Source organism: Ipomoea triloba, chromosome 15, assembly GCF_003576645.1.
Source record: "Ipomoea triloba cultivar NCNSP0323 chromosome 15, ASM357664v1".
NCBI lineage: Eukaryota > Viridiplantae > Streptophyta > Magnoliopsida > Solanales > Convolvulaceae > Ipomoea > Ipomoea triloba.
The window spans coordinates 1678513-1692791 of NC_044930.1; the positions used below are offsets into that span (position 1 = coordinate 1678513).

General features: G+C 35.1%; 2 protein-coding genes across 3 annotated transcripts in view; one reads left to right on the top strand and one right to left on the bottom strand.

Moving 5' to 3' along the window:
• LOC116006691 (regulator of MON1-CCZ1 complex) overlaps positions 1-3470 on the bottom strand; it is an 8484-nt gene extending 5014 nt beyond the window's left edge. The window contains exons 1-8 of one of the 2 annotated variants that reach the window (XM_031247167.1): positions 3353-3470; positions 3123-3225; positions 2722-2823; positions 2477-2569; positions 2138-2380; positions 1735-1994; positions 772-925; positions 81-190 (exon numbers count right to left, since the gene is read on the bottom strand). In XM_031247167.1, coding sequence (XP_031103027.1) covers positions 81-190; positions 772-925; positions 1735-1994; positions 2138-2302 — 689 coding nt within the window. In that variant the 5' untranslated portion in view covers positions 2303-2380; positions 2477-2569; positions 2722-2823; positions 3123-3225; positions 3353-3470. The remainder of the gene's footprint in view (positions 1-80; positions 191-771; positions 926-1734; positions 1995-2137; positions 2381-2476; positions 2570-2721; positions 2824-3122; positions 3226-3352) is intronic. The other variant, XM_031247168.1, reaches the window with a different exon arrangement.
• A 4105-nt stretch (positions 3471-7575) lies between these two features.
• LOC116007647 (zinc finger protein GIS-like) lies at positions 7576-8443 on the top strand. The gene has a single exon (XM_031248385.1). The coding sequence runs from the start codon at positions 7706-7708 to the stop codon at positions 8336-8338; it is 633 nt and encodes a 210-aa protein (XP_031104245.1). The 5' UTR covers positions 7576-7705; the 3' UTR covers positions 8339-8443.
• Positions 8444-14279: the final 5836 nt, after the last annotated feature.

Consider the following 14279-nt stretch of genomic DNA (forward strand, 5'->3'; position numbering starts at 1 on the left):
AAAAAAAAAAAAAAAAAAAAAAAAAAAAAAAAAAAAAAAAAAAAAAAACCTCAGAAGCCATTAAAAATTTCACAACTTACACAGTGATAACACGCACATCTTCAGCAGCAAGGACGGGCACATTATTTGCCTCAGATTTTGCCATCGCCATCTCAAATCTTGGCAAGCGGATTATTCCCATGGAAGAAAACTGTAAGAAATAGAATCCAAACTAAATATACAGAAGAGAAGGTACCATGTGATCAAGCCATCAAAGGCAACTACCTATATCACTGAGGGTGCAAAACACATTAATATTAGTAACACAATATGTAATTAAATGAATCATGAATGAACAATTCCGTGAGCACTGAACGGTTCTGAAATGTTCTTGTCTAAAAAAATGATTCAGCTTTGAAGTAGTATTTATAGTTATGGAAGCTCAAAGATACATCTCTCATGTTGAAAAAATATAAGGTGTGTTCTAACTTCACGTTTTACTCACCCATTAAAGCCCCAAAGTTGGAATTGCATGATGCTAAATCTCAAAAAGACTTTACAATGTAGAATATCAAGATGAAAATCACAAGGTTCAATGAAACTTGACTTTAGACCATCCTAAAGAAAGGCTGAAAATGCTCAAACAGAAACATGCACATTCACTACATTTTCACAAAAAATTCTGATATTGATTTTACAGGAGATATAGTATCGCATCCATGGTATCCAAAAGAGAGAGAGAGAGAACAAAACAAAAGTTGAAAGGTTAATAGAGAAGACTAGAAACAACACCTGATATCCCTTAAAAGTCTTGCATTGCATTCCTGAAGCAAGAAGCACTAATCTGCTCTCGTGTGTGTAGACATACCAGCTCACGGTCTGTTTCTTTGTCTCAATCGAAGTAAGTGACTTTGATTCAAAATTATATGAGAATAACTCCAGTCCACTGCAGTCAAATTTTATTTCAGAAACTAAATACAGCCACAATATTGAAACACACACAAACAAGCTCATGCGCAATGAAGGGATAGACAATGCCATATTGTTAATGCCAGCTACAGCAATGCATTTTCTTCATAGTCTCAGGAGATTTTGTTTGCAAAGGAATATAACTGAAGAACCTAACTTAGCATTTAGTAATCAGGCTCCTTTGAACTAATAAAGCTAATAAAGAGGCAGACTTATAAAAGACAATGTTCTTCTTAGTTCTTATAACAGTTCATGTTCACATTTCATGGATAAAGATTTATTCCATGCAGAGAGTAAACTTTAAAGATTCATAACCTGTATCATCCTATGGCAAAGCATTCAACAAACTAATTTGCGGAGTATGGACTGTTGTGGTTAGACTTTAGAGTACACCATAACAATGTTTTACATTCCCATCATTTGCTGCCACAAGTTAATATGTGCAATAGCTCAATCAGTGAAGTTATTTCAAAAAGGTTCAATAATTAGCTACTGCTGGAGTTTTCTCGTCCATGAGAGTTGGGAAGTCCAGAATTAACCTTCAATATACATGAAATTAGAATCTGAGAAAGAATAGAAAGGGTAATTTAGAGGATAAGAAGAGAAACTTTTGTCCCATGTTTTCCTAATAACCTATAAATCATTTATCTTAGCATTGGCAAGTCCACAATCATCTTCTTCCTGAAGTATACCAACTTGACTTCAATGATTAAACATCTTCCTTTGCAATTTAAAACATAAAAGTAGAAAAAAAGAAAGTCCAAGAAGAGAATTTTGGATGCATACCTTGTTTTAACAAAGACAATATCACATGTTGGACAATCTGTCCAAAAGAATCCCAAAATACTTTCTGATTCGGGTTTACACTTCTGACTAAAAATATCCCCAGCTTCTCTGTGCAATATTTGAACCTCATGTGCAGATCTTTGGATAGCCAAAAGCTTCAAATCTAAAGAATATCGAATTGACAGCACAGGGCCTACTCCTATTGCTTCAGAAGAGGGAGCAACATGAGGATTAAAAGGAAACATTTTCCATGAGAAGACCTACAATAAAATCCACATTCAGTCCAATGAAGAGAGACAGTATCAAATGTTCACATAGAAAATCATGTGCATGTATGTCATATGCCAATAAATTTACATGTATATGCAAATGAAATTCCATCATCATTATGCAAGAAAATTACCCGGCCAGATGTAGGAGCAATTAAATTTTTGGTCCCATCATCGTAAAATAATTCTCTAGATCCAGGTACTTTGCATCTTAGAGGAGGATACTGAATATACACATGTGAGAGAGCACCAGAACTGCCAAAACTAGGAGGGTGAGAACAAGATGTTTTTGCAGCCATATTCCTGCTCGTGACCTCTAAGCTTTGTGGAAACTTTGGCTAAATGAAGCAACTCAGAACACCTAAACTACTGGAAGTCTGGAACCACAGAGACAAAAGTAAAAATGAATATTACAATTATAACTATGAGATCAAAATTTGGTTTAACTCTAACAAAAGCACAGTAGATCAAACCTTTTACACTTGACTCAATCAACAACACGGGGGGCCAGCTGCACCCGATGCACAATACAACATTGATATACATGTTTATGACTTTCTTCTTAGCTGTACATCAACAGGAAAAATGTAAGTACAACATCCAGCAGGAATTGTGAAATAACTGCGTGGGTCAAAACTGTATGTGTTGATATCCAATTAAAAAAATTTTTAAAAATCATGCTCTTTCCCTTGAGATTACCAATATTGGGAAATCATACCATATTCTGCATGCAGTGCCTTAATGCAATGAATTCTTTTGAGCACATGTCACGCTCAACTTCAGGAACCTTTGCTGCAACACAACTGCCGTACTCTTTTGCCTGGGAGAAAGATCAAAGATGAAGTAAAACTAAAACTATGAGATGCAGCTAGACTTTTTCACATCTATGAATCCACTACAAAATGCTGTCATAAATCAAAAGTGACAAAATTAATCAAAAGAAAACTAGCAAGTAGAATATTTTTTATCCCAGATCATACTATTCATTAAAACAACTTTTCGTTATAGATTGTACTGAAATTGTATAGAATCAGAGCGGCATTTCTGCACAATTACATAAACCACAAATTCCTCTTCTCCAGATAACTATAAAATCAGAACGTTAGCTGAAAAACAAACCTGAGCTGCACAGTTCGTCAATATTCTCTTGAAAACTGAGACGGTATTAGCACTATGATTCTTGTCTTTCATTATCGCATAACTGCAAGTAAAATTACTGATCCTAAAAGACGAAAATGAATTACGGAGTACTGAAATCAACTCAATGCAAGTATTTGATCAAATTAACTGCAACTTTAACATAATAAAGCAAAATTTTAGGAAAATCAAGAGTTAATGTGTGAAAGTACCATCGATTTGATGAGAATTTTCATCGACGAAGAAGCTCCCAGTCCTCAGAGACTACCTAACTCTCTCTCTTCTGTCCTTCAGGTTGTTGATCACGCTAGATGAACTCCTTGGGCCATTCTTAATAGAATTGGGCTATCATCAAATTTAGGCTTTGGGTATAGCTCCAATGTAAAGTCCAGTCCAATTATTCTTTTTTCCAAATGCACCCGAATTTTACTGAAAATTCTTTTTTCATATACATACATTTTTTCAGATTTGAATTTTGGTCATATTTCTTAAAATTGAATGTTTATAGAAACTTCATAAAGCCAATGGCTTTGTGGTTTAGTGACACGAAGTGACTCTCTCATATAAAAAGTCATGGGTTTAAGCCAGTAAAGTTTGTAGTACAAAGTTTAAAAACTCAAAATACTAAAATTTAAATAAGAAATTAGTTATTTATGTTTTTATTAATATTGGTGGATAAGCCTACTAAGCCTACCCTAGGCTTGAGGTAAAACTACATGCCTCTAGACCTCATCCAACCCCACACCTCAATCATTAGGTGGCTTTGTAGGTCAGTCGGCTCAATGCGTTAAGTTCATTTTAACTACTCTACTTAATGACTAGTATATATATATGTGGTAAATAGTTTAAGTTATTATCAAGAAAAGAAAGGGAAGCAAAAGTAGACTGCATTGACATTATTCCAATCGGAGTAACAAAAAGCAAGGGACTCAAAAGATTCAAGAAGTTAATGAATCAATGGGCAAAGTAATTAGTTGCATAATGGTGAACAATCTAGCCTACACGTAGACTAATTTCTCTATAGATCCATTTAACCATCCAATTTGAGGTTCCGCTAATTAAGAAGATCACCAAAAATAAAATAAAAATGACATGGACCAAATTACCCTCCAAGTGGGAGGATCGGATCGGAGGTGGTGGCCTGGATAGTGGACCACATATATGTGACAATAATGGCAATTAAGGCAATGTTGCTGTCTCACTACTGAAGGCAACAAGTACCGCAAGTCCCACCGCCAAATGTGCGTCGTCGTCGACTCCATCCATCAGCACTTAGCTTCTCTCTCTCTCGACTCTTTTTCTTCTTCATCTCTTTGTTAATTGGGCTATAAAGTTGGATAAAGAGGTTGATCTGATGAACTAACATAGAATTTGAGAGTGACTCATTATATTCCTAGTGGTAAAGAGACTACATGCAAAGTGTGGAAATATAATTGAAATAATATAATAACCAAATGTATGTAACCGGGAGTTGAAGATGAGGGTCGGGTAATTGAATTTGTATTGTGCAATGTATTCATAGAGAAGTTAAAATGGTGCGCCTAGTATTGGATGGTTTCACAGCTCAAGATCTAAAATAATATTTGGGATATTAGTATTTTGAGCATCTATTCCTATCTATTGAAGGGGAAAGTTCATATTGTTTGAGGATATCATTGAGGTGGCTTTTTACAGTTTATATAATTTAATTTAGATTATATTATATTGTTCTTTCGATGTATTCAAAAAAAGATTTATATTACGACCGATAGAGATATCATAAAATTATATATGTTGTCAAGAGTCATATAATAATGTAACTTGTATGTAATAAGTAGAATTGAAGAACCATATATGATGTGATGAGTCGCTGCAATATAATTTCTTGTGTCCACATATAAAAACCAACCAATAGGACCTACCGATCCGAGGGAAGAGTACTGTTAGCTAGTGTGAATTTCCATAGCCAAAAACACCTTACTCAGGATTTTGTCTGTAGTTGCACCGAAAAGGGTGGCTGAGTGGATAAAGCATGATTTTTATATTAGAAATTTATGAGTTTGATTTTTGTCAATACCTTTCTGGTTGAGTTTGCGGTCTTCATAGCACTTTCGAACAATGATTGTGAGTTTCCCTGACCACTCAATATAATAAAATATGTGCTAAGGTAGTCATCAAATGTTCTTATTACTAATTAATTGTCATCAGTAAAAAGATCATATCGAGTAAGATGTTAGGTAATATTGTAAGAAGTGTATATATAAGAATGAAATGATGGTCAGGTGCGTATGTTCGTACCACGAATGGAGCTAGGTGTGATATGCGGTGACAAGCATGCATGGCAGGAGAAACAAACATATATGCATGCATGTACGATAATGGAACATCAAAATCCTCTCTATATCTAAGGAAAGTGATATGTCACCGACGCTTCCGCTTTGGAATAATATAATTCAATGAATTCAATCATACATATATGCTTCCTTCTTAGTTCATATTATATTGGAGTTACTATTAGCAATTCAAGATGTTTGCAGTGTATGTGAGAAAACCCAACTAACTACTATCTTAAAATGTATTATGTATAGTACTTGGTAAATCTAATTTTTGTGTAATAGCCCACAATAAAAAGACTCTGTATAATAGACTTGACTGAGAGGATGTTGGCAAGAATTGAACTCATGACCTTGTGGGTACAAGAATCATGTTCCTAGCCCTTTTGGGGCAATATTTTATTTTTTTAAAAAAAAATTAGAATATGTCATCTATGGTATTATAAGAAATTTTATGCTTAAACGACACAATTCAACTCCTCCAACATTATGTGAATGAGAGATAATTAGGGCATCAAGAAAGTGGCATTCTGTGATTTCTGTCCAATATATATAATATAGAGAGAGAGATTAGGCATTTAAGCAATTAGAAAATAAAAGCCAAAAGCATAAAACCTTGTCCTTAAAATTTGTTTGTTTTTCCACACAAATTAGGTTTTTCAGTAAGGTGACATCTTTGATTAACTCCACTACCTGGGACATCTCACATCATTGTCATCTTCTTCATGCAGCCACTTGAAACTTGGAAAGTGGGCCGGGCCAAAACCAGGTTAGTCAGCTTTCCCTCAGCTCATTGCTGCACTACACATGCATACATTTCCTTTCAGAATTAGGGTTTTGATTATTATATATGTACCAGCTTTTGTTAACCGCTCCTATTTATATGAGTAATACTACATATACTTTCACTTTTTTACTTTATTTTATATTTTATAACGTCTCCAATAAAATCCAGACAAATGAATCTTATCGGAAAGTGTTTTATCATTTTCCTATTCATATATGTACATATAGAGAGAGAGAGAGCGTACATTGGAATTGAACTAACACCTTGTCACCTTTCATGCATATATCTCCATTAGCTAGTTTGAAAATGATTTAATGGTCCCCTCCATACCTCTTAGAGTCTTAGCTATGGTTTTAATGGGAACCTATTAGCTATGATTTCAATGGGAAAGAGTTGAAGGATTGCGCGAAATGATTGCTTTAATTTTTGTATTCTTTCAACGTATTAGAGTTTATGAGTAATTAAGTAATCAAAATATTAGACATGCGACTTTACTACATATTCACATTCACATCTATAAATGGGTTATCCAAAAATGATGCCTTTTTGGAAATCCAAAAACAATGTAACATTATCCATTCTCTCATTGGTGCATACTATAATATTCCTTTTATGAAAAAATAGTGACTTTTCATACATTTTAAACTATCAATCCATATCAAGAGTAGTGAAGTTCTGCCAAATAAATACTTACGTATTTTGTAGTTGTAGCTTGTAAGATTCTTCTGGCTTTGAGGACGACTGAGAAATACAGCAAATTAAAGCTACAACGATTATATTACTATTACTAGCCAAAAACTTTGTGGTCTAGTGGCATCCGGTGTCCCAGTTTACACTCCCACATAGATGATGAGAGTGAGTCGTCGAGTTTCAGTGGAGGCAACTGTTGACTACTACATTGTAACCGAATCAGTAGTACTCAATGTTGACTACTACATTGTAATCGAGTTAGTAGTACTCAATATTACTATTATTACTATTTGTGAAAGCGATATTGACTCTAACAAATATTACTATTACTATTCGTGAAAGCGATATTGACTCGACTCTTTGTGCTTCAATATAAGTTGAGAAAATAGTTACCCGTGAAAACTCTTAACTATTCCAGTGTGTATTCAGTGGTTGACAGTCATATCAATTATAATTATCCTGCATGCATCCCCATTGTACCCATAAGTCCATTATTTCGATCAATTCTATAAGGTAACTCTAGCTTCAATTCGGTCCCCCACCCCCCCTCCCCCATGATAGCCCATTGGCTACAATATAGATACATACATCTATTTGTACATAATATTCACATTCTTGCTAGCTCAGCCCCTCCTTCATCCCTGGCCTTTTCCTCTCTATATTTCAAGTTCCAAACTTCACACACACTAAATTAACATTAATTTATTTAATTATTATTGTTTTAGTGATTAACAAGCTAAGACGGCTGGTACGAGGTATTGCTTACATACGACGACATGGATACGGCTACTCGCGACTTCATGAGCGTCGACTCCTTCTCTCAGCTTCCCTTTATGCGTCCGCAGCCGCCGCTCAAGGAGAAGCCGATTAGGCTTTTCGGGCGAGAATTCGGCGGCGACGATGAGAACGCGCCGGGAATAATAATGAGCCGGAGATTTGAGTGCCAGTACTGTTGCCGGAACTTCCCAACTTCTCAGGCCCTCGGCGGCCACCAGAACGCCCACAAGCGCGAACGCCAGCACGCCAAACGGGCCCACTTCCACGCCGCAATGATCATCGGCGGCGGCTCAAATTACCGGCTCCATTCCGCGCCGGCGGCTACTCCTTTTTTTCCGACTGCGGCTAGGGTTTACGGGAGCCGAATCGCCGGCGGCTACGGTGCGGCTAGTCCTTACTCTCAAACTCCGATCGATGGGAGTCCACTGCCGCTATGGCGGCTCCCGACGGTTCAACATAGTTCTTCTTCATCTCATAACCACCGTTTGATTCAGCCGCCGCCGTTGTTAGCTAACGCGCCGCCGTCTGTGACGGTGATGAGTAGCTCTAATGCGCGTCAAATCGGACGGTACGGGTTTGAGCCAAAACCAAGCGTGAAAGATCACAACGTGAGTTTAGATCTACGCTTGTAATTAATCTTTTTTGTATGTTAAGAGACAACTTTAACTTTCTTCATATAATCTTAATTATCTGTACACTTTGAAAGTGGTTATTTTCTCATAAGTCAAAGAGTTATTAGTTAATATATACACATTTAATGTAGCCAGAATGTGTCTATCCTATGAGAACAATATATGACTTTTTGTGTTATACGGTTCTTAATAATTCATTAATTTAAAATTGAATTATTATATGTTATAGAACATTATTTATTTGGAGAAACTCTTTCCATGTATGTTGCTCCGAATCCTCCGATATGATCCATTGCATTCACAATGCTCAAATTTTAAACATTTCCACTTGTATTAAAAGCTATGATGAAGACATATGACAAGCCCTAATGTGTGGTATTAACACATTGACTAATTCAAAAAAGAGTTAATAATAATTTTGCCAAAGTTACATGAAAACAAGGAACGAGGGAACGGAGAAACAGGAAACACATGATACGAAATGCGTGAGAAAAGTACAAATAAATAAAAATAGTGACAAGCGTTTGAAGTTAGTAGCTATCATTGGATTGTTACATATTTACTACGGAGTACTAGTTATAACTTTTGGCTGCCTAATGCACTAGCTAGCCTCCATATATAAAATGCAGACCGAGTTTAATTTAATTCTTACCCATGAGAGGGAAAGAAATTAATTAGTTATATTATGTACACTCATATATGAACACTTCTGAAACTTGTAGGCAGCCAATTTCAAAATTTATTACTGTTTTCACTTTTCAGTTTTCACCGAGACTTTCTGATAAGTAGGGATTATTGAGATTGGGGTGCAATCTTTTTTTGGCATGATTACATACATGTGATTGTGCTACAGATTTGTTGTGTGTGCAGCACAACTAAGATAGCTAAATTAAGTATAAATGGGCATGCAGTTAGTGTTACTACCTGCGGCAGGTTGATTAGATTTGTGTCCAACGTGTGTATATAGTTTGGGTGGAGACAAACAGACCAAAGCTCTGCACCAGGCCATAGTACATACGTACTATATATAAATACGCCATGGTTGAGCTCTAGCTCTGTGCGATGCATGTGCTGTGTTTTACTATAATTGTATGGTTCCATCAGATAAAAGTTAAAACTATTTCTATCAATTTCTTTCTGTTGACTATGCTGTCTTTTTTTAAAAAAAAAATTATTTAATAACTTGGGTGATATTTATCCGTTTGTAAACACTTATAAGCAATAACTACATAAATCTTGGTAAAGATCATATGTAATATAAAGTTATGCTGATAGGATTCTCAAACAACAAAATGTGTAACTTCCTAGTGGCTTGGGATCTCAAAAATATAAAATTCGAGCTAGGGCATGTTTGGATAGTCATCTATTTCCTCCCATATATGTACGTGCTAGCGTGAGCATGCCGAGTCGTGATTTGCTTTCTAGAGGTGGTAATATTGACCCTTTTACATCCCGGGAGCTCACACCTTCTATGTGTACATTACCAATAACTAGTACTCTCGAGCTAAAGTAGCATTCTTTATGACTTACACATTAAGACTAATCATATCCTTGTCAGATAAAATCTCAAAGGGTGGTAAAGCAATCATCACTTCCTACGGGTTTTGAAGTAGTTGCATTGCATCCCCAGGGCTCGAATCCAAAACTTCTGTTTAAGTTAGAAGAGACAAACATCACACATTATATCATCTACACTGCCAGTGGTAAAATATGGTTTATTGATCTATTGATTTGAACCCGAAATCTTATTAATTAAGATAAAAACCGTCGTTATAATATAAAATTGTCTGATTGGAATAATATATGTACACATGTGTGTTAGTTTTTGTACGTTTAATACATACTAGTATTTTTTCCGTGCGATGCACAGACTAAAAATTATAAGTATTGTTGTTATGTTATGATGATAAAGAATTTTTTATCTTATTAAATTTTAAGTATAAATATATTATGTAAAACTTATTCATTTTAAAAAGTTTATTTATGCACTCCGTAATAACTATGTTGATTTTATATCTAATTTCTCTTTTTATATATGTGGAGTCCAATTATAATTGAGGTGTAGTTCAATTATAATCTTTTTTCTATTTCTCATGTGCGATGCACGGAATAAATTATGTCATTATAAATTAAAATTAAAAACTAAAAACTAAAAACTAAAATATAATAAAATATACAATACAATAATATCACACCCGTGCGATAATTAATTTATAATGAAGCGCACGAAATAGTTAATTTATGCCAAAACTAATACTAATCCAATTAGTCAACAACAACAACAATTAATATTTTTTGGAATCACGTTTCCCGTTTCGGTCGATCTGTGTATTTTTGTTAATATTCTGTGTATTCTAGGTAATCGTTCTATGTATTCCAGGCAATCATTATGTGTATTCTAGGCAACCGTTCTGTGTATTCATGTTAGTAACACATGTTGTGATATGTTTGTACATTCAAATGTTTAGGAGTGTGAGTTCTGTGTATTTTGTGTCAATATTCTGTGTATTCATGTTATTAACACATGTTGTGATGTGTTTGTGCATTCGAATGTTAGGAGAATGAGTTCTGTGTATTTTGTGTCAATATTCTGTGTACTCTGAGCAAACATTCTGTGTATTCTAGGCAAACGTTCTGTGTATTCTAAATAATGATTATATGTATTATAGATAGTGAATTTTTTGGAGTAATTCGCGTCCGCGTCCACTAACATCGAAACGGCGTCATTTTGAAACAGAGTGCACATTGCTATGTGCACCGTGGTCCACGATAAAACGATTGATACCCAATAGTACATATACTTTTATATTTCATTTATAAAAGTTAGCCCAAATCTGGCATTCCATCTGCAACCTATTAACAGAGCCCTGTGCAAAAATAAAAGAACAACTTAAAGCTAGTTTCAGACACCATTTGCAATCATTATTTCATGAACTGGTCCACGCATTTGTGTTATCATAAATAAAAAGTATATTTTTAATATATTAAAAATACATTATTGTGTGCGTAAAGTACATTATTTAAAAATACATAGTTTTTTTATATATTATTAAATAATGTAGATTCAATACATAAATAATATATTTTTAATATATCAAAAATATATATTGCATTCATGTTTCATACAGCTATGTGAGTCATGGTTTATACAATAATTTGCACACCACTTGCCAAATTTCCTTGTGTATAATTTTCTCGCGGTCCCAACTCGGTCATCTATCACTGTAAACTCCTTCACCTCATCTCGAATCTATAGAATATATTTATATATTTAATATAGTTCTCTCATACAATGTTCCGTATTCACCCTTCATCTTTTAAAATTACCAAAGCTTGAGACTTTTTTATAATAGAGGATTATTATTATTATTATTATTATTATTATTATTATTATTATTACTGTTATTATTATTATATAATAATGAGCCCATTTGCATGTCCACATTATTATATATACGTCTGGCCCATAGTACATTATATTTATTTGTTATGGGCCTTTTTATTTCCTCAATCCTAACCCGACCCAGTACTATATATATATATAGAGTTAATTCCAGCAATGGTCACCCGAGTATGTTGATTTTCCAAAATTAGTCCTCGTTTTTTAATTTTGACAATTTTGACACTTGACTATCGAATTCTTTCCAATGTTAGTCATTCCGTCAAAAGCTAGTTAAGTGCACGTTAAATGAAGGGTAAATTAGTCCTTTCACATGCCATGGCTCCGGTGAAAATCGTCGTCGATACACCACCGCCGTCAACTCACTAAACTCCCCCAAAACTTCATAATTCTTACCCCATCACACGCCTGGCAGGCCTGAGCGTACAAGACCCATCCAGCTTGCAAAACCGACGTACAAACATGGATTTACAATTATCAATGCATTGCCGCTTGTAAAAGGATCCGACATTGTAAGAGCTCCAATCATGCGTTGAGGGCGGCGACCCTGTGTGCTTCCCTTCTCATACGGGATCCAAATCGGTGGCGAAAGTCGGTAAAATGGGAAAAGGGAGAAAGATGAGGACTAAGCAGGTGAACGTAGGGGATCTGGGGCGGGGCGGCGGCGGCAGAGCGGTTTCCGGCGACGGGGATTTTCGCAGATTATGACCTAGCAATCGAGAAATCTCCAAAAATTGATCTGCAATTTTTGCACAAAAATTGATCCGCGGAGCGGATTCGTGTTGAGTCGCAAGGCAGTGAGCAATCGACGCACGCACGAGCAATCCAGAAATCTCCATCACACTGTAGATTTGTGTTGCGATCGAGATGGTCGATTGAGAGATCGGCGAGAGGTGCGTGAGATTTTTGAGAATCCGGCGATGGGTCGAATTAGGGCAGAATTGCGTGGTGATTTTACCTTATTAGAAGTGGAATCTAATCATCGTTGACGAAAAAATTTCTGCCGGTGAGAGAAAGAGGGCTTACAGTAGCGACGGCAAAGTCAAGAGTAAAAAATGCGGTGTCTCCGACGTCGAGCAGCACCACCAGCGGCGGAATGGCTCTAAGCAAAGCGAGTGTCACATGACCACTATAACTGTTGAAAGCTAAGGTGGAATGAAGAGGAAGAATACAATTAGCCGGAATGACGATTTTACCCTTATTTTGACGTCCAAATAACGGTAATGTAACAGAAGGATCAGAAAGATTTTGATAGTCAAGTGTCAAATTTTTCCAAATTAAAAGACGAGGACCAATTTTGGAAAATCAACATACTCGGGGGACCATTGCTGGAATTAACTATATATATATATATATATATATATATAGACCGAGAAAGAGGAAAAATAGCTTGGTCATTTCTTTGTTCCAAATCCATCTCTGTTTCTTCTCCTTTACTCTCTACTGACCCTAGAATTTGGACCTTGAGCTATGTTTCTACTTTTATTTCTAGATTCATCTTTCAAGAGGTGAATCTGACCTTACATTTGTAGAAAACCCAGTGCCTAACAGTTTTAAGGAGGGCGGAGACGAAGAAATCAAGAAAAGGATACTTCACGCGATGTTGATACTCCAATGTTTAATCTGTGTCTACTACTTCAAAATGAAATTGGTATTTTCTCTCAAAACTATAAATATTTTGTACTGATAAATTTTACCTCTATGTCCGTGAGAGGATGTGTAAAAACTTGGAAGTAGAAGATTTTGTATCTGGAGGAGCTCTATATGGTTGGTAAAGATAGCCCTGAGATTGCGATTTAATGGTAATTTTTTTTTCTCAAAAAGCTAATTGAAAATGCTACTTTGAGTAGCATTTTGAATTTTAGTATTTTAGAGTTATAAAAAGCTTATTAACCAAACAACTAATAGTGATCAAATAAGCCAAAATTGGCTGATAGACTGATTATTTACCAAACAGGGCCTTAATCTACCTCTGCATCTTTAGCGGAATCTGACCACCATGGGGGTACATTTATAAACTTATAATAAGATATTTCATGAATTTCAGCATCTAATTCATATATAGATGTTCAAATTATAACAGTCAATCTAGTTTTTGAAGTGTTCAAACCATTACTTTATTTTATATAGCAGTACTTGATCTGTGCTACTATGAAGTTCCATTTTCTGTAAAACTTATTTGTCAAACCACATAGTTTCAACTTTCAAGTTTATATAATTTTTTGGTTGTAAAACACCATTCAAAACTTTAAGCTAACTATACTTCTTAAAAACAGAAACCTGTGAATGAATTCAAATATTTTTATTGTTTTAAATAAAGATTTAAATCCGAATGTATCTTTCAAAGCATCTTTCAGCAACATACAGTGTGCCGTATTTATATAGAGTAAGAATCAATCTCGTTTATTGCCACTTAGGCATGTCCAGTGTGCTCTGTGCTACTATAAAATTGATACTCTGGCTTGTGAGTATGTTGACAATCTGAAAGGTAACTTTGTTTTATTTGTAACCCAAGTCTTTTTTTTTTTTTTTTTTTTTTTT